Raw genomic sequence first — 21,141 nt, forward strand, 5'->3', positions numbered from 1 at the left:
CCTTACCGTGAGGGGACAGCTCACTGCTCTGTTAACAGAAGTGGGCAAAAAACATGTGTGGGGCCAACTGAAGATGGTCTCTTGGTATGAAGAGCAATTCAGGAGACTCAAGTCCCAGCTTCCCTGGGATAGAAAAGCCTTTTGCCTACAGATGGTGACGCAGTGTAAGCTCTCTACTTCTGTGAATGAGAAACCGTATTTGACCTTTTTCACAGTTTTTAAACAGTTTATTCAAAAGTTTAAAAGTTAAAAGGTGGACATTCCCCCCTTAAACAAATTATCCCCTGCCACTCCCAACATACAGACTATCACCACTCCTGTTACATCTCCTCACCCATGCTTACCACACACTCTTGCAAAACACGTGGGGGTCAACACCCCAACTATTTGGTAATACAAAGAAACTATAAATTTACAAAAAAGATTATCATTGACTTCCTTTTCACTAATAGATCATAAATGAAAGATTAAGGGGCAGACACATTACCTTCATCCAGAGTTAATACTTCCTTAATGTTCTTTCTTCTTCCTCTAAGACAGTAAAATCCAAAGCAATTTTACTTACTACTATAACTTTGAATTCCGTTTTTCTTTTCTGAATGGCTCAGCTAGGACACACTTTTCCAGCTGATCTTAACAACATCAAGACTAGCAGGAAGCAGTCCCCCCGCTAGAGCTTGGCCATGATGCTCCGCAACACAGGTGCAAATGATGCTTTCAGAGTTATAAACATTTTAAAAAGTAATAATGCATTTATATGGAGTCTCCGCAATTATCTGACACAGCAAAATTCCTCTAAAGATGGTGGCAGCTGTAAAACAGAAGGCACTTTGTGCTGAAATTCAGAGGGTGTCTCATGAGAGCATGCCTCAGCAGGGCCCAGGCAGCCCCAGCTGTGGGCCATCCAGTCCAGTGGAGAGGAACATCCCCCAGGAAGGCATCTGCAAAGGAAAACTCTGTAATCGTGATCCCAAGGCAAAATGGTACTTAAAGTTGGAGAAGAAGAAATACAAACATAGAAAGAGGAAACAAACACAGTTGCACCGAGGGTTGGGCAGTGAACTTGACAAAGATCTGTAGGTTGGCTCTGCAGTGCACCTTCTATTGGGCTGGTTCTTTCCCACTTCAAAGGAGGTTCTGGAGACCAAGCAGGAGCAGCACCTTAGCCAAGAGGATTCCAGGCTTCCTGCCTCTGCCTGGCTCTCCTTACTGTGTTCCCAGGATAAACCAAGTGCCCATGGGCAGCACTTGCAGGCATTGCTGGTTCACGGCAACGTCCAACTAAGGGATTTTCTGATACAACCGTGAAGAGAAAGTGAGGGTTTTCCACATGATCCAGGACTCCTTGGCAATGCCCAATGGCTTTAGGGGCCTTCTAAGAGCAACAGTGGATCAAGCTGGTATTCCCCCATCAACACTCAGAAAAGCAGCACGAGTATTTCAGATGGGTGGGAAGATAAAAATCAACGGATTGAGGGTCTTTAGCCTAGTACCATAAGTAAAGTGCACCATGAATGGAGGCTATAAAAAGCCACTCGCCTGGGGTAGGGTATGGGGAGAAACTACCATCACCGCCCCATCAGAGAAAGGTGGATCATTTTCTTCAGCCAGAATGCTGGCTGCTGAGGCTTTCGTTATTGCTTTATTTCCTTAGTACTATGGAACTTCCAGCTGTAAAGGAAAAGAAATACTTGGTGGGCTTGGCAGAAAGCGTATCACAAAATCACAGGAATTGGCTGTTGTTACTCAGTATAAGTATGCATTACAATTTCAACAATGTGGGATGATGGCTGTTTTTTCCCCTTCATTCTGATGAACTCAGGAAAACATCTATCAAATTGGCTCACGACACTCCTACAGAAACTGCTTATGGCTGACGTAGTAAAAATGGCTGTCTTTGTTTTCCAGCTTCTCAGATGGCGCTATGAAGAGGATCTACTCACTACCACATTTCAGGCAAGTTTACCAGGACATACTGGTGGGTTCCATAAACTTCTTGGAAGCTCTTTCAAAAGAGTGTGTGAGGAACAGTGTGATGCTGCACAAAGAACTCTGCTCCATTTAGAGCTCCATTCCGAGAGTACTATTTTGCTGCTTTCATGTAGGAAGGTATTGCCCCCCGCGCAGTCAGGCCCTCAAAGCGCTTGTACGTGTAATTGATGAAGACCCAGTCCTTGTTCTTGTAGTCAATCTCAGGGTGATTGCTTGTTGCCACTGGGAAAGAAATAGATGTGAGAGTTGATTTACTGTCTTACCCCGACGGACCACTGGGTACTGAGGACATGACGTTCTGAAGAAAATACCAGTTTCTATTTGGGAAGAGTTTCCACTCAGTGCGAATTTTGTACATTTGCTTGCCTATATGTTCCTTGAACCTCATTTGTTTCACATGTACTTTAAAAGTTTTATTTTCCCACTTCTGTCATTTCAGGTTACCTAACCTTTAATTTAATAAATAAGAAAAGAGATCTTTGTGATTTACCCAGCCAGCTGAGCAGGTTAAACATGGGAGTTTGTATTCATCTTTCATCCGACAAGGCCTTGCTAGTGCCCAGCGTCAGCACTGGAAGATACTTACGAAGAACCCGAAGAACTGACGTCCCTCTCCATGTTCTCCACCCTGATTTGTAAACATCACCCCAAAACTGGGGGGTAAACAATGCATTTGTAGGAGGCAGTGTTGGTGGTATTACCTGTTGGCTTAAGAATATCAGATTCTGGAAACTCATCGAAGTTTGAGGTATCATCAATGCTTTTGATTTCAATAGATATTGCAGCAGGTCTCTCTCTGCCAAGAACAGACATGCCAAAAATTACTATGATTAGTACTCATGTGGGTCATAACTAATTGAGTCTTCTCCAAAGAAGACCCCTGGTCCAGCATGGGCAGATGAGCCAGACAGGCAGCATTTACTTTCTCTGAAGAGCTTCTGATCACAGACCAACTACGGCAACTGACTACAGCCAAAAAAAATAAATTACAATGAAAAAAAATATAAGGAACAAAATTAAAGTCCACAGTTAGGCACTCCCCGACGGCCTGCCCTGTCTGCTACAAGGGAACCTGGACCTTCTATCAGAGGTGCACATGAGCAGGGGGCTGAAAGTGCAGCACACAGGAGGCAGAGGTAAAAATCACAAGGATACAAGTCAGAACACAGCTGTGAAACGGATGACAACTTCACCTTCTGTTTAGCAACCAGCAAGCGCTGAGTAAGTGGCCAGAGGCTCTCGCTGGGCTGGCCGCCCTCCACAGACCGGAACAACCTCCCCTCCACCCCCCGCACCACTGCCTGCCCCAGTCCTTCCACCCCTTCTCCTTCTTCACCTCCCAGTGACAGTGCCTAATCTCTGGGCAGGGACTGTCCTGCAGGTGGTCCCCAACACCAGAGAGGTTGGTGTGTTCCAGGTAAAAGAACAGGCTTCTTAGATGTTCCCTTCACCATGAAAGCCAAAGTTCACTTCACCGTGGAAACAGCTACTAGGTTCAACATATCCCACGGCTCAGGGCCAACCCGAACCTCCAACTTCCGGTCCTTACCATGAATCAAAATCAGGAAAATACCCTGAATTTCTAAGAAGAAATTAATGACATGGTTTGCCAATAATGATTCTTCCAAATGAGTATTAAACAAACTAGACTTTCTGAAATCACCCTGAAAGCTTTTATATGGATATACCTGATATGTTCCCAGTCAACGCCTTCAAAAAAAGAATTACATTTGATTTCCTCAACTCCAGAGGCTCCAATTCTATGTTCCCATTCACAGCAGAATCTGGAAAAGACAGAGGCCTTTTCAGCATATCTCAAGCAGTCTTTTCAGAGTAAGAAAAGGAATAACCTCCCCTTTTTTAAAAGAAATGGAAAGAAGCAGGGGATGACAAATCCAGGAAATACTGAAAGCCTAAAAAAATGGATTCTCTCATGTCAGAAAGCCTAGGGTGGGGGAATGTTCTCTGACTGATACCTCAAAATTAGGTCCTTGGCCTTCTCAGAGATAGGAACTTCTGGAGGAAAAGTCAAAGTTTCTTTCCAGTTCATCACCTTCTTATATGTCTCTTGAGGGGTCTCAGAACAGAAAGGTGGGTAGCCTGCAGTAAAAGAGGAACTTGGAACTTTAACAATGCAGAACTTTGAATCTGAGATGATTCTCCTTAATATGATTCTATATATCTTTAATGACCTCGTATGTCCTTCCCTCCATGACATAGACAGGATTTCCACTCATCCCAAAACACACCTAAACAAATTTTCATCTTCCCCCAAACTTCTAAACCCAAAGCGAGGTTGTGTTTCTGGAACCATGAGGGAGCCACCCAATCACAGGAGCTGGGAAAAGGGAGGAGGACATAAGCAAGAGTTGCAGATGTGGGAACCACTGTGACCAAAGAAGAAAAGAAAGGATGAAACAACATCAGCAAGAAACGACTCCATTTTAAGAACATCTTTATGTGGGTAAAGACCCAAACGAGTTGAGTAAGCAGGGGTTTTAGCCCTGGCTGCTGTGGCTCGGTGGATTGAGTGCTGGCCTACGAACCAAAAGGTCGCCAGTTCAATCCCAGTCAGGGCACATGCCTGGGTTACAGGCCAGGTCCCCAGATGGGGGCAAGCAAGAGACAACAGATCCATGTATCTCTCACACACTGATGTTTCTCTCCCTCCCTTCCCGTCTCTCTAAAAGTAAATAAATAAAACCTTTAAAAGGAAAGCGATTCTTTCCTTTTTTTAAAAGACTTTATTTATTTATATTTTTTTAGAGAGGGGAAGGGAAGGAGAAAAGGGGAGAAACATCAATGTGCGGTTGCCTCTTGTGTGCCCCCTACTGGGGACCTGGCTCACAACCCAGGCATGTGCCCTAACTGAGAATCAAACCAGCGACCCTTTGGTCCACAGGCTGAAGCTCGATGTACTGAGCCACACCAGCCAGGGCTAAACTCTTTCTAAAAAAGAAAAAAGCATGGGTTTTAAAAGTGACCACTACCCCTCTTCTGAGAATGACAGGCAAGAGGATAAATACTCACATACTATATTATTCCACCTGCCCTCCACACAGATTATAGCCACCCCATAGGCATCCATGCAGTGCTCCCAAAGACCACACAGCCAGACAGATGCCACGCTGTCATATGCACAGATGCACTCGCCATCACCCCAAATACACCGACTCTCCTAGTGCTCTCAGGCTCAGGGCTACCCCACTGATGTGTCCCCTAAATGAAACATTACCAATCTGAGTAAGAGGGAGAGAAGTCAGAGTTCCATGCTTTGAAGGCCTTGAGAGAGGAAGGGGACAGCAAATAAAAAGAGTGGATGAGGCAATGCCCAGGTAAAGCTCTCTGCATACAATGGATGTTTAATAAATGTCAGTGACTGAAAGAGCAGCTACATGGAGAGGATGAAAACGCAGGAAAAACCATGACAAATGATCAGCAAAGCAACCACAGGACATCAGTGTGCCACAGAACACAGGATACATTTTTTGGCCAAAAGTTTTCTACCTGGGAAGCTTAACTTTGAAAGGTGGGGGAGGAGGAGCCTGACCAGGTAGCTCAGTTGGTTATCGCTTTATCCCAATGCACCAGGGCTGCAAGTTCGATGCCTGGTCACAGCAGACTCAAGAAGCAACCAATGAATGCATAAATGGGTGGAACAACAAATCAATAATTCTCTCTCTTTCTCCCTTCCTCTCTAAAATCAGTAATTTTTTTAAAATTAAAAACAAGAAAGATGGGGGAGGGGAAGGAACATATATCAATCCCAAATTGAAAGAGAGTTTATTATTTATCAATGTAGGAGTCTTTCCTGGCTACACAGAAAAAGCCACGTGAAAGCACGCTACTTACCAATGAGCATCTCATACATGATCACTCCAAGCGACCACCAATCACAGAGCTTGTTGTACCCGGTCTGCATGAACACCTCGGGAGCAATGTAGTCAGGAGTACCTACTGTGGAGAAGGCCTGAAATATGTGCCACACATCAGGGAGGTGCAGCAGGTAGGAGGGTGCCCAGAGTTCTGTTCTACAGACCAAAGGCCACCAGCTACCCACGAACTAAACATACAGGAAGGCCTAGCTGCTTAATGGCAAACCTGATTTGCCAGAGCACTTCCAAAATGAAAAATAAAGCTCTGTCAGTGAGGCAAGAGACCCACAGGTACCTGTCATGATGACTAGTACCATGACTTACTGAGCATCCAGTGAGTGCCAGGCTCTGTTCTTCTTATATGATTATGAGACTATTTAGTCCTGCCAAAACCTGGCAAAGAGGGCCTTGTTAACCCAACTTTGCAGATCTGGTGCCCAAAATTGCTTTGCCTAAGGCCTCAGAACTAATCAGGTGGCAGAGTGCAGTTCGGAAATCACCTTGCTCCACATCATCCCTTTCCACCACACACATTCTTTGATTTGAGAGAATTATTAAGGGAAGTTTTATTGTCAAAAACTAAAGTTATATCCTATATGTCAAAGGTTTATCAGTGTCTATTTACCAAACTTGGCTCTTTATATAAACAGTTCTTAGAGGAATGTTTTCTGAATTAAAATAATCTCTTCTCATACACCAGGACGGTAATGCTGGGGAGGTACAGTCCAAGCCTCCCAGTATGCTCAGTACGGAAGGCTCTAATCTAGGTGCTTTCAATATTGTACAACTTCTAGACTTAAAAATTACAGCTGTGTTCTCTTTTTAAGCTATTTATTATGAAATACTGCAAACATACAGAAACAAAGCACAGACAAGATAATACACAGGTAACCATTACCCATATTAAAAAGAAGTTAAATAATGTGCCATATTTGTCTCAGATTATGTCTTTTAAAAGAAATAAAACGAAAATGATTAAAGCCTGATAGTCTCCCTCCCTCCCTCCCCACTGAGGTTAGAACCTCCCTGAAATTGCTATGCTATGCTTGTATGAATACAGACATCGTGACATAACACTAACTCCTCATATATTTCAACTTGGGTTTCATACTGTACTGTATTGTTCTACAAGGCTACAACTTGCTTTTTTTACTCCGATTATAAATGAGAGTAATTCATATAGCTCCAGCACGCCCATTTTACTCCTGTGTACACTATTCCATTACACAAATGTCAGTGTTTTCTTAATCCATTCTCCTATAAATGGACTCTCATATTGCTTCCAATGTTTCGCTATAACAAAAACACCCGAATAAACATTCTTTTAACACCTCCTGGGCAATTATGCAAAAATTTCACTAGATGTAAGAGAAAGAGTATCACTGGGTCTTCTACTTAATTAGACATCTTCCAGTTGTCCTTGAAAGTGGTTATGCCTGTTTGAACACCCCCAGTGGGGATGAATATTCCGTGTCTCACCAACACTTGGCTTTCTCGCACTTTTTAATTTTCACCAATCAGTTGAATATGAAATGAGATCTCACTGTTTTAATTTGCATTTCCCTTATTTGCAGTAAGGCTGAGTGTATAGTCATGTATTAATTAGCCATTCAGGTCTTTTTTCTGTGAATTCCTGTTCAGATTCTTTGCTCATTAGTTGTTTTTGTTTTTTCTTTTTAGTTGCATTAACCTTTTTCTTATTGATTCATAGAAAAATTTTTATAGATCCAGGGTATTAATCCTGATTTAGAACATTAATCCTTTATAGTTTTACATATGGCAAATACCTTCTCCCAATCTGAGGCTTATCATTTTACTATGACTTTTTAAATGATGTAAATTTGTCACATACCAAAAATTTGTAATTATTACATTATAAAGCATAATGAAAATGAATACCCATGATTCAACTGCAGAACTGAAATATTACCAGTATCATTGAAACTAAACATGTACTCCTCCCCATTCCACCCCACCCTAGTGCCTCTAACCCCTGTAAGCTCAATTTTATGTTTATCATTCCTCAGCTTTTAAAAAGAAATTTAATTTTGCCACATGTCTCTTTAGATGTAATCCCTTTTAGTTTTGTTTTTGATTTGTAAAAATAGCACCATTTACATGCAGACTTCTGCTATTTGATTTCTCCTCACTTTTTTTCTAAATTGATCCACGATGTCACACATGTAGCTTCAGTGCAATTATTTTCACTACTGTAAAATATTTTATTCCAGAATGTAACCCTTTTCCTGTTGATGGACAAGAACCACTAAATAATTTCCAGCTTTTGCTATTACAAAAATGCAATAAACACTCTTTGACGTGCCTTCTGGTTCATGGGTGCAAGAGCTTCTCCCAGGCACATGACTGGGAGAGAACTGCTGGGGTGCAGGGTCTGCCCGTGAACTATAAAGTAATTCGAAAGTAGCAGAATCTCGTGATTTATCTTCTCATTTACATCTTTCAACATACGAAAGTTTTTTTCTTTAAAGTAGTAAAATACGTTTTTCTTTATGACTCATACTTCTTGTATCCCATTTGAAAAATGCTGCTTTACTCTGAGGTCATAAAGATATTACAGGTATTTGCTTCTAAAATTTTCAAAGTTTTACTTTCCATCTACAATTTATTTTGTGTATACTGTAAGATAGAAACCCATTTTTCCACATACTTAGTTGTACATAATTTTCCTTTAAATGCACGTTAAATAACAAATGCCAGGGCGGGGGTTCTACAAAGCTTTGAGCCTGAAACAGGGATTGGGCCCACCCCAAGAAGCAGAAATACTTTCCTTCTAATTAAAGGTTCAGAAACTACAGAAACTCTTCCTATAGAGACTAGATTTATCCCAGCAGAGCAGAATATTAAGTAAATCTTATTTGTTCAAAGATTTCTATTAAGAAATCAGAGATATATTGCTACAGGAAAAGAATTACTTCAAGACACTAATGTGTTAAAAAAAACAAAACCCTGGAGCTATGGAACACGGCCAACAGCAGGCCCCGCCGTGATGTGAGGCAATGCGGTCGCTCTCCTTTCAACAACCCGGTGGTAGGTTTTTCCAGTCTAGGGACTGTCCCCTTCCAAAGCTTTTGTCTGTTTTCCTTACCAAGGTGTCCTCCATCTCTAAGCTCTGAACACCTCAAATCTTTTTCCTTTTGGTGTCCGGATATTTAGAGTGCCAGTTAATGCTGCACTGTAAGAGAGCTGTGTTGGTTGTTAACGGTCATTTCAAACTCATGACATGTTGCAATTTAGGATTTCAGGGGAAAGAAAGCAATTTCATTTCCTACTCAATCACTTCTGTAAATTCTACACTAAAAAAATAAATAAATTGACAAAGACTGGATGCCTAGATTGTACTTCATCTTTTACCTCTGTGGTTTAGTAACTTAAAGCTGACACATACCTATTTCCTAACCAGTTACTGAGGCCTAAGGTTACCCAACATCACAAAGCAATTTAAAACATTAAGATATGATTTAAGCAGCCAAGGAGTAAACCTTAAACCTCTATTCAGTGATTCTCAATGGACTGAGAAGTAACAGAGTGGGTGAGCAATATGATAGGCTTATTAACCTAGAGGAATAAGTTTACATTAAGCATTAACATGAACTTTCTGCTTGGTACTAGCTGAATGGGATCACTTATGAAAGATGAGAGCACATGATTAATTGACCTTTTGGTGACTGAGAGGTGCTTTTTACTCTTCCTCAAGTTATCAAAATAAGTAGTATGAGGATGACCTTAATTGTTTTTTTACATTTCTACCATAGATAAAATAAAAAGGCAAGAATGTTAGTTAATCACAGCGTAAGAACTTTGGTTTACTCAGATTTTAAACTACTAAAGGATACTGAACTTCAAATACAGAAACTGGTATCTCCTTCCTTCAGACCTATAGATGCTTCCTAGTAAGTCTGACATGACTCTTGGTACGTGTCAAAGAGCATGAAGGCTGTCTCAAAGGAGGAGGATAATTTAAGGTATTTAAGCTTAACTACCCCCCAAATAAATATGTGTACAGTAGCCAAAAGTTAAATCTTGTTAAAAAAAAAATCAAAGAAGATTCCTAACCTTTTGTTAACTCCCAAAACATAGGTAAATACCAATTTCCCAACAATGCAGAAGCTATTGTTGTGAAATCGTCTCTTCCTTAGGGGGTCTCAACTTTCAAAACACAGTAAAATCACCCACAGTCCTTTTAAAAATCAAATACCCAGACTATATACCCCAAACCAACTGAATCAGAATCTCTGGGGATGGGACCCAACAATCAGGATGTTCTGAAGTTCCCAGGTGATCCCGATGTGCAGCTAAGGTTAAAATCTGCTCTAAGGAGAGACAGAACAGAAGCACCTGACCAACTTTGTTCCTGATACTCCCTCACCCTCAACAAGCTACGTAAACAGGTTTTCAAGCACACACAGAATTTAGAACTTTAAAGAGTATCCTACAGTTTAGAACTTTAAACTGTATCCACAGTTCCTAGGGAAGGACACTACGATGTGACTAACTACACCAAACTTAAGTATCCCCAAGTTAATGTCATAGAAAGATTACCAAAGATTAATTTCAGTTACTGCATCTCCAGGAGTGTTTGGTTTAAGTTAATGCCTCTCCCAGGGCCCAGGTTTAACATAAAAATCATAATATTCAAAGCATAGTCTGGGAACGTAGCCTCAAATAAACTTAAAAATCAAACAAGTCTTTCCTTTGAGTCTTTCTTAGACAATTCTACAGGCTTCCATTTTCACATGACTGACAGCTACTTACTAGTGAACCTACAAAGTACTGGGCTGGCCAAAAAGTCCGTATGGTTCTTCCATAAAATAAAACACATATTCTTCATTTTCACCAATAACTTTACTGACTTGGATATTTTGAGTATGTCGGTTACCTCCTGCATGGTATAACATTGACTGTTATCAATCAATGTCTCAACTTGATTGCTATCAATTTCAACTAGTCTACCTGACCATGGAGCATCGTCCAGAGAGAAATGTCCAGCACAAAACTTCCCAAACCACTTTTGATTCATTTGACCAGTCACAGCACCTTTTCCATACACTGCACAAATCTTTCTTTGCATTTCAGTTGCACTTTTACCTTTCTTAAAATAATAAAGCATAATATGCCAAAAGGTTGCTTATTTTTTCCATCTTCAATATTAAAACAGCTACTCAAAAATTCCAATTTTGATAAGTTTTTTTAAATGCACACTGATATGACAGCCGTCAAAACACAATCTAACGTCATTGTCTAGAATGAAGTTAAAGACAACTAACCGCTATTAGAGCCATCTTACAGAAAAAAAAAAAAACTTTTTGGCCAACCCAATAAGTTATTAAAGATACTATAGAGAACTCTAATTCAGTCTTTTACTAAGAAGATTGTCTGAGAAACAACATTTGGCAGACCTGCCAAGTTACTATCGCATTTGTGTGCACTGACAAGCAGAAGTGCCGCCACATCTAGATAAGAGACGTGCACAACCATCATTCCCAGTTAGTGGTGGTTTTCCACTGCTGCTGCTATTCTTTCTTTCAAATGACCAGCTTTTAGTTTAGCTTTACTGTCACCAATTTCATTTGCCACAGGTTTCTAGCAACACCTAAGTATGCAGTGATACACGTTTCTATGAATTTTCCAATAACTAGACATCATACACATACACTGCACTTCAAATATGAACCAAGGAATCAGAATAAAAGTTTGCTAGACAATAACATTTCACTGTGAATTTGTATTATTTAAATTAACTTCCAACATACTATCAAGGTAAGTCCAACAATGTTATTTTTTAAGTTTGTGGGGCATAATTTTATGTGTATTCACTTACATATTTATAAGGTAAATAATGAGCATTTCCCTGAAATTTCTCTACAATTTTAACACCTGGTCCTTTTTCCATCACAAAGTAGAAGAGGATGGGGCAGGGAAATTGAGGAAATTGAGGAAATTGAGGAGTTTTGAATTGCTGAAGTGAATCAAAATTTTAAAAGTTTGAGAACCACTGCCTTAAAGCTCTGGGTAGGTATTGGTACTTAGTTTTATTTTGAAAGCCCTGCAGCTTTAATATAAACCCTTTACCATCATAAAAATAGGGAAAAGGGGGAACAGGAAGAAAAGGGGTCATCACCAGTGTAAAAGGTCAGAGTGAGGTCATCTACTGAAAATGCCACAACCAAAACAACCTAATATTACCTGCCTTCAAATGATTACTTTGGTGCTACATAACAGTGCTCTATTAAGATAATCTTAAAAGGGGTAGATATGCTGCAAACATTTATTAAAATGTCAATTCATGTGCATACTTTTTTAATGTTTCATACTTGGTTTGTAGCATTTAAGAAGCTACAGCTATTACTTACTAGCTGACGTCTATTTCTTTTCCAGGTTTCTGCTTTCCTTTTGGAATTCATGTTCTGGAAAGCTAAAAGCAGAGAAAACAAGTTCTAATCAAGGTTCAGACAGTGTTTACTACTTTTTTAGGCTCTGGTTCAAACCACATGAGACCCTCAAGTCTGCCAACACATCAGGAACCCTGGATGACACATTTCCCAGCATGTCCATACGCCCCAGTTGGAGGCTCTAAAGCATTTGTTCAGAGAATCGCACAAGGAGGTTAAGCAGCGCTTCCACGTGGATCCTGTGGCCACAGGGGACACGGGCAGGCCTTGATCAGAATTACAGGGAATCAGTCTCATCAGAGGCAAGGGTCCCAAAGTGGACCTAAAACATTTCCAACTTCTCAAAATTACCATCATATTTCCAAGAGTAGTAACTGTCAATCATAGACTCCTGAATTTATAATACATTATTTGACATAAACTCCTCCAAGATGAACTGTAATTTCACCACATAATTTCAATGGTTTGATGGTGCTCAAGTGAAAAGCAGCACTCATGAAGATAAATTTCTTCCTGCCTCAACAGAAAGCAGCGCACAGGATAACGCTAATCTGGAACCGTGCCCAAAGCTTTTCCTCTACCGCCCCACGTGCCTCCCCACGACCCAACCTCTCAGCAGAGCTCCAAAGCTAGCTCTTTCCAACATCTCAAGTGACACATTTGCCGTACCTTGCCGCAGTACACAACTACAACTCAGTTAATGCTCTAAAGCCTCAAAGGAGGACTCTATTAATGTGTCCTGCACATTTAGTTACCAGGGGAACAGCTTTACTAGGCCCCAGTTAAGGAACAAAAAGGCTATAACATCACTGTTAACACTTACTGAAATCACTGGGAAGGCTGTGGTTCAAATTCCTGTAAAATTCTGTCCTATGTGCTTTTTTCAGGCCTGTGCAAAGGCCAAAGTCAGAAAGTTTCACATGGCCCTACGGGAAGAAGAAACAAGGTAATGTAAAACGCTCCTGGGTGTGGAACACAGTCACCTTCTCCAGCTCCTTGCAGCATCCATTACAGCTCCACAGCCAAAGTACACTGCCTTTTTTCTCTTATTACAGGGAAAATATACATAATAGCAAATAAATTTTTAAAATATGACCCCAAATTCTATTATACTAATAAAGTATTTTCATTTGTGCATATTACCTTTGTTTTTGTCCAAACATAAACTTTTAAACATAGTTGAGATCCTCCACAGCATCTAAAGATAATTTTACTTCTTAAACTAACTCAAATATTCTTGTTCATATAGTTTTTTAAATAACCATTTTTAATGTTTATAGATAATATCCAAGTGACTTAGTACATCACTGCTTAGCTCACACTCCCTCATACTGCACGCTCATTCATCCCCATCCCTTCACTCTCACCGTGCTGCGGACCACATGCACCGTGACCCAGAGGGCCTCTGTTCCCCACCCCAACCACACCTGGTCCAGAGGGTGGTCTTAATACATGGTTGTTAAATAATGAACAAATCTTTGTTCATATAGCTTCTCTTTCTCTTGAATTCTTTCATTAGGATAAATTCCAAGGAGTAAACTATTCCAAAGACAAAAGGAATAAATTTTACTACACAGTTCTTAATAAATGTGGCCAGACTGCATTTCAATCTTACGTCTCTAATTCTATCCCTCCCTTCAAGAAAAACTCACACCACGCCTTAAATGTGTTGTCTCATTTGTATCTCTTAAGCCACATTCACAGACTGAGAGTCAAGACAAAGCTGGCTAGTGAAATGGCAAGGCCAAACCAGAAATCAACATGCTCTTTCTCCCCAGGACAGGATTAGCTAACCTCTGCAACCTTCTGATCTCACCTGGAAAATGGGGATAATGACATCTTCCTGGTAGGAATGATGAGAATTCAGACAAGGCTCCTAACTAGCCTTAAGAAAGAGGTAGGTGTTCTTAGGGTGGTTAAATTTTAAGTAAACGAGTAAAACCAGAAACAGGGAAGGGAATCCTGATGCTCAGGGATCTACACTGCTCCAGGGCACAGAGTTATTCAACAGAAGTGTTGTGGCCAATGTCTGAGCCCGAAGACTTCAACACACGTGGTCATTCCATGACACCACGTTCCTTCAGGCCCTAACATACAAACTTCCCAGCGTACAAGGCTACAGAAACCCTGCTCGGAGGGGTCAGGCTTTATTTTGTTTTGTTTTTCAAGAAATCCCATTAAGTTCAACTCTGTGTGTGTGTGCGTGTGTGCGCCTGCATGCATGCAACAAGGTAAACTGCCAAACAAAGACAGCTTTGAGCCTGTTAACCTGTCTTTTTTTCAGGTTTGCAAATAACTTGTTCTACAAGTCGAGGAACAGAGGTTAATTTGTAGTTCTCATAGTTACATGTTCTACCTGGACACCTCTAAGAAAGGAGTGTGTCTTAAAAAGCAGTGCCTGGAGCAAATGCTATTCAAACCTAGATTTTCAAGGAATTCTGCAGCTATTCTGAGTATACGGCAGTCACTCGAAAATTCTGTATTTTCACTTCTACAATATATATGGCTGAATACACAACTGAGCTCGCCTGTGAGAACACGGGCGACTTATTCTACAAGTCTGGGCTAGCATATTATAGAAAGTAAATATGCACCTAGCAGGGTCCCCATTCCTCCTCAGCGAGACTGACTCCCAAGTTCTTAGCCTTCAATGTTTGCTGAACCTGGTCACTGACTACAGGGGACAACTAAGCCAGTACTGAGGCGCCAGGGCACACGAACCCAAGACCAACAAGGGACAGCCAGTGCCTCATTACAAATATATCTGAACTTAGTGACACAGAAAAATACTTCATATACATTAACATTTTAAATACCAAGCTATTTTGTTTGTTTGTTTGTTCTCAATGTCTTGACTTGATCACTATCTGGTCTACCTGAGAAATCTCCAGCATAAAACTTCACAGACCACTTTTTTTTTTAATTAGATAAGGGTTTATTTTTTTAATTTAATTTTTTAAAAGATTTTATTTTTTCTTAATTTTTTTATTGTTGTTCAAGTACAGTTTTCTGCCTTTCCCCCCAGGACTCCCCCACAAACCACTTTTGACACATTTGATCAGTCACAGCACCTTCTGCAAACACTGGACAAATCTTTTTTTTACATTTTAGTCGCATTTTTACCTTTCTTAAAGTAATAAAGCATAATATGCTAAAGGTTACTTTTTTTTTCCATCTTCAATATTAAAACAACTACACAAATTCACCAATTTGGATGTTTTGTTTTTAGATTTATTTATGTATTTTTTAGGGGGAAAAAGAGGGTGAGAAATGTCCATTTGTGGTTGCCTCTTGCATGACCCCTGCCCAGGACCTGGCCCACATCCCAGGCATATGCCTCAACTGGATATCAAACCAGCAACCTTTTGGTTAGCAGGCCAGCACTCAATCCACTGAACCATACTAGCCGGGGTGGATAAGTTTTTTTTAATGCACGCTGATATGACAGCTGTCACAGTACAATCTAACAAAATTGTTTCAAATGAAGTTAAAGACAGCTAAGCGCCACTACAGCTATCTTACAGAAAAGAAACAAACTTTTTGGCCAACACAACACTTTTCTACTTAAAAGAAAATTTCAGTCTAGACAACAATTCTGTGTAACAGAACATAACACTCTACAATTTTAGAGCTGGAAGTAACTTTGGAACTTCTCTGAATCAATATATTCACTTTATAGATAAGTGAGGTCCAGAAGTTAAAGACTTCCAAAAACTATCCAGCAGCACAGAGGATTCTCTTCAAATTTGCTGTGAGCTTAAGAACCAAGCAACTAAACTCATTAGCACATCTACTGGTAAATACAAAAAGGCCATTACAGAGGCTGAGCAGGCCTCTTCTTCAAACACATGGCATAAGATCTGGGACCTACACAAGAGCGCTGTGTTTGCTGGTGTTGTGCCAAGGTTTGCTTCCTGGTTCCTGGCTGGACTCCTCACCTGACAAGCCTGCCCAGCAAAAGTGACACCTCAGTAGAACTGCATGCTAAGAGAATATGACTATCTTTGCCTTTATTACAAAATAACCTTCTAAATAAATTTCACTCTTAATCATTTTTAAAAATGTCCATTATATCTAAGAGGAACATGCAATCAAATTAGAGAACCATAAGCCTTTCAAAGAAAGGAAGTAGCAGCAAACTTACCTGGAGAGAGAGAGAGACAGACACACAGACACACAGACACACAAGGTAGTTTAGAGCTCCACAGCATCCCCACTGCGACTGCCACAGGCAGCGCAGGCAGAGGCTGCTCACCGGGGAAACACACACGGTCACGCTGCTACCCCGGCACCCCATGGTACCTTGCTGTCCAGGAGAAGGTTGTCTGGTTTGATGTCTCTGTGGATGAATCCAAGTTGGTGAATGGAGTCTATGGCTAATACTGTTTCTGCTATATAAAACTGAGTCTCCTCCTCTGTCAAGGTGTCTTTTTTCATCAGTAGAGTCATCATGTCCCCTGGAAACAAGAAGATAAAAAGCACCACACACACAAAACACATGAGTAAGTGCCAATTTTCAGATATGTCTTCCCCATCTGCCAACATAAGGCCTCTGCTGTGTTCCAGAGACTGACCCACAATGCCACTATGGGCAGAAATGCCGAGTACTTTGCAACACTTAAAAGGTAAAATTCATAACCATGGAGAGCAAAGCACTTTGGCCTAGCCTAGCTGATGCTTACCACTGAGCTATGATTTCCATTTTACTTTGACAGAAAAAGAAAATTTCTCTCACACTAAAAAAAAAAAAAAAAGCTTGCTTATGATAAATTTTTGACCTAGGGATAAAAGCTACTTTCCCTTTTAACTTTGCACAAATGTCTGCAAACTTCCTAGAGCCAAATGGCATTTTCACTTAAGTTGTATCGCCATTGTTATAGAGAGAGACTGAAATGCCAAACAATAGTAAGCATTTGGGGCTGAAAACAAACTCTCCAATTTCTATTCACAAAGAACTAGAACATAAACAAAAAAGTGGGATTTAGGAAGCAAAGTGCTAGTCAGCAAAAACTAAAGCTAAACTGAAAAGCTAAACTGAAAGTGCAACAGCTGCTTCCCCGAAGTGCACACGTACTGAACACCTCCCCAGATCAGTGGGGCTTTTTCTTTCAGTGTTTTATTACAGGTATTTAAATATACACTGATATGCTTTATGCAAGTTTTACAACACATTATCAATAGTTTAATAATTAAAAGGTAACTTCCTTGTTTTCTGCAAAGTCAAATTTTAATTATACAAGCAACATAAAATGGCAAAACAAAGATTCTGATCCTAACACAACAATTAAGACAAAAGCGAATTATGTCTAGTATGTAGTTTAAAGCTAAGAAAAACAGGAAAGCCATTTATGTTAGAAAATAGGGAAAAGAGAAAGAAGACTGGTTTTATGCTGCATGCTGCATTTTTCATTTCATTTATAACTTGGGAATTTTTACATTCTTAGAGAAAAGTGGATATTTTACCCCTATGCAAAACAAAACAAAACAAAACATTCAAGCCTTTTATTAAAATGCTCTTTTTTGACCCAAAACATGAAAAATATGAATCCCTACTCACTCCTGGCAGTCACACATGCAATATGGAGGCACACTAGTGACGCAGGGACAGCATGCCCAGGCCAGCTCTAAGGTGGCCATGTGGCAGTTGATGGCCTCCCTGCCTGCCCAGGTGATCAGAGAGCTCAGGCCAGGTGGTCTAAGGCTCCGCAGGCCAGCTCCACCAGGTGCACAGGGCAGGGTCCGGGAGACATGAGCAGCTATGGAAATTGGTGCAGGTAAGGCTGAGGAGACACAAGCCAAGGGGCTGGTGACGGAGCTGCTTCTTATTCCTGTTTAAGAATCGGCATCTATATGGTAAAAAGTTTGCCCTCATTCTATATCTCTTTTTAACCTTCATCAATTGTTAATAAAAAATTATTGATGACCCTAGATCTAAACTAAAGGTTGTCACAAGATCAAAATATTGTGCCACAGTTATATTTGCTTTGCTATAGAACCAAAAAAGAAAAAGTTTTCTTTTTTTCCCACCAGAGTTTGCTCACAGCTCACCTGCTCACTGGGAAACAGGCTGTGTTTCCCAGAAGAGATGGTAGGCACTGTTCTGGGTTTGTCTGGAGCTGTCTTAGGAGATGCACAGGCTAAGTTACATGAATCATAAAAATCTCAGAAATGAGGAACTGATTCTGGCTACTAGTATAGGTAATGAGAAATTCCCTTCTCGTTAATTTAAGTTATAGAAAAAGAAACAAAAGAGTTGAAGCAAAGAATGTTAGTTTCCATTTTGTCACTTGGGAAACTGATTATCCATGATGCCCACTGACAGGAGAGCAGGCAGAGTCCCTAGTTTAATCTTATACATTTAGAAAGAAAAAAAGAAAGAAATGTCCATCTGAAATCATGAGAACGAATGAGAAGGTTATTTTTATGGCACTAAGAATTGTAGAAAGGCACCCAGCACCAGACAGGTTACTGACTTCCTTACAGACCTAAAAAAGACACAGAAAGTAACTTTGTGAGCACGAATTAGAAAGGAGAGTTAATTGAGGTGAGAAAGAAGCCACAGAACAAAAAGGAAAAATGACCTTTCATCGTCAAGTAATTACCTCCAGGCAGGAACTCCATGATTAGGTAGAGGTTTAGCTTATCCTGAAAACTATAGAACATTTTCACAACCCACAAACTGTCTGCCTCCACTAGAATGTCACGCTCCGCACGAATGTGGCCAACCTGGAGGTATATGCATTTGATTAATGACAAGACTTGCTCTGCTTTATTAGACCGAAGATTTGTTTAAACAATTTAAATACTATTTTGAGTATTATACTGTGATTATGCAAAAGATCTAATTTATGATTAGGCCAACCTACTAACTCAAAATTGACAACATTTGACTTGGCACTATTCAGTAATGAAAACTTAAGTGATGGAAGGCTTAAAAAATGGCAAAATGAATGGCTGTCATACAAACAGCAACTTTAACAGCACTAAAAATCGAACCTCTGATTAGTTAAAATCACCACTGTTTTTCATACCTTTGTGTTCCAATACAGTACTCCCTCCTCACCAGAGAGGGATACTTTCCAAGACCCCCACTGGAAGCCGGAAACCAAGGATAGCAGGGAACCCTATCTATACAGTGTTTTCCCCTATATATACACACACCTATGATCAAGTTTAATTTATAAATTAGGTACAGTAAGAGGTTAACAACAATAACTAATAATAAAATACAATTATAACAATATACTGTGAAAAAAGTTATGTGAATGGTTTTAACTTGAACATAAGCACTGCGATACCACATCAGTCAATCTGATAACCGAGGTGGCCACTAAGTGGCTGACAGTAGGGTAGTGTATACAGTGTAGATACAACAGACAAAGGGATTCGTATCCCAGGCAGATGGAGCAGGATAGTGTATGACTTCACCATGCTACTCAAAACACGGTGCTCAGCTTAAAAGTTATGAACTGTTTATTTCTAGAATTTTCCATTTAATATTTTCAGACCACAGTTTAACACAGGTAACTAAAACCACGGAAAGTGTAACTGCAGATAAGGGGGGACCAGTGTAATCTTTTATGATAAAAGTAATCTCAAGATGAGACTCTCTAAAAAGTCCTGGTTCAGCCCTGGCTGGTGTAGCTCAGTAAATTGAGCACAGGCCTGTGAACCGAAGAAAGGGTCAAAGTTAGATTCCCAGTCAGGGCACAGGCCTGGGCTACCGGACAGGTCCCCAACAAGGGGTGCACAAGAAGCAACCATACATTGATGTTTCTCTCCCTTTCTTTCTCCTTCCCTTCCCCTCTCTCTAAAAATAAAAAAATAAAATCTTAAAAAAAAAAAAGTCCGGGCTCAGGTGTGCAAATGCATGTGCAAGGCCAGTGTCCTCGCTGACAGTTCCAGAGAACTGACCCGCAGTACGCTGCTGTGCACAGAATGTGTACTCAAACAGTTCTTACTGAATTGAAATTGATGAGCACCTAAAAGAAGTTTTAGGTTCAAATTTATGGTATTTCCAGTTTTCTACTCTTACTGAAATATCTAGCTAAGGAGGCCAAGTTGCCAAAGGTTTCGGAGAACAGGTAGAATTCATTAAAAAACATTTTATTGTAAAATTTACCTTATCTACTTGTAATATGTAATGGTAATCAAAACAGTGCTGCATATTATCAAATCCAGCCCCCTCTCCTCTTATGTAAGTATCACAAAATGCAAAGTTGGACTGAATAAAATCTAAACTTATAAAGCCCAGTCCAATCCTTGAAGAGAAATTTTGGTCCTAACAGATGCCACAGGGCTTGAGTTAAGGATGTGTTCAGAGGCAACTATGTACCAAAGTTTGCAAACCAGCACTCTTTTTGGCATCTCAGCCCACAGGTGTTGTTTGGTTAGATACAATGTTCTACATGCTTTTTTTTAATTGGAATGTCTTTAGCAAAGCCAGGCAGTCTTCCATTTGGATACAAATCCTACCCCTCTCCTGTCTTATACCTAAACTGCCTCATTCTTTCATGCTAATTCCCAGGGGACTGAAGGCATTTGAGTTTACTTACTGAGTTTCCAATAGCTACTAAAATTGTTCCATAAATTTTTAAATGGCAGAAACATTTTTACACCTCTACTAACAGCATGAAGGTGGGAAAAATGGAACATAGGGTGACAAGGAACAGTGCTATGAATCATGGGAAGTCCAGTTTTACTCAGGTTTAATACAGTAGCAACCTTTTGGGAAACACTAATGCCACTTGCTGAACGGCAGCCATGGCTTTGACCAAGTCATTATCAGACAGGAATATGGTACAAGGCAGCCTTCACCTGCCTCTGTTTCCCCTGGCTCCTGTTAAGGCCTGTCCCTACTGCAG

The 21,141-nt window shown here is 40.3% G+C and overlaps 1 protein-coding gene across 2 annotated transcripts in view; it reads right to left on the reverse strand.

The window, feature by feature from the left end:
* Positions 1 to 416: 416 nt before the first annotated feature.
* STK38 (serine/threonine kinase 38) overlaps positions 417 to 21,141 on the reverse strand; it is a 48,989-nt gene continuing 28,264 nt past the window's right edge. For both annotated transcript variants that reach the window (XM_028508644.2, XM_028508643.2), the window contains exons 6-14: positions 18,880 to 19,003; positions 16,580 to 16,734; positions 13,101 to 13,203; positions 12,239 to 12,300; positions 5,845 to 5,962; positions 3,969 to 4,092; positions 3,681 to 3,776; positions 2,694 to 2,788; positions 417 to 2,214 (exon numbers count right to left, since the gene is read on the reverse strand). In XM_028508644.2, coding sequence (XP_028364445.1) covers positions 2,084 to 2,214; positions 2,694 to 2,788; positions 3,681 to 3,776; positions 3,969 to 4,092; positions 5,845 to 5,962; positions 12,239 to 12,300; positions 13,101 to 13,203; positions 16,580 to 16,734; positions 18,880 to 19,003 — 1,008 coding nt within the window. In that variant the 3' untranslated portion in view covers positions 417 to 2,083. The remainder of the gene's footprint in view (positions 2,215 to 2,693; positions 2,789 to 3,680; positions 3,777 to 3,968; positions 4,093 to 5,844; positions 5,963 to 12,238; positions 12,301 to 13,100; positions 13,204 to 16,579; positions 16,735 to 18,879; positions 19,004 to 21,141) is intronic.

The sequence above is a fragment of the Phyllostomus discolor genome, chromosome 4 (genome assembly GCF_004126475.2).
Source record: "Phyllostomus discolor isolate MPI-MPIP mPhyDis1 chromosome 4, mPhyDis1.pri.v3, whole genome shotgun sequence".
Lineage (NCBI taxonomy): Eukaryota > Metazoa > Chordata > Mammalia > Chiroptera > Phyllostomidae > Phyllostomus > Phyllostomus discolor.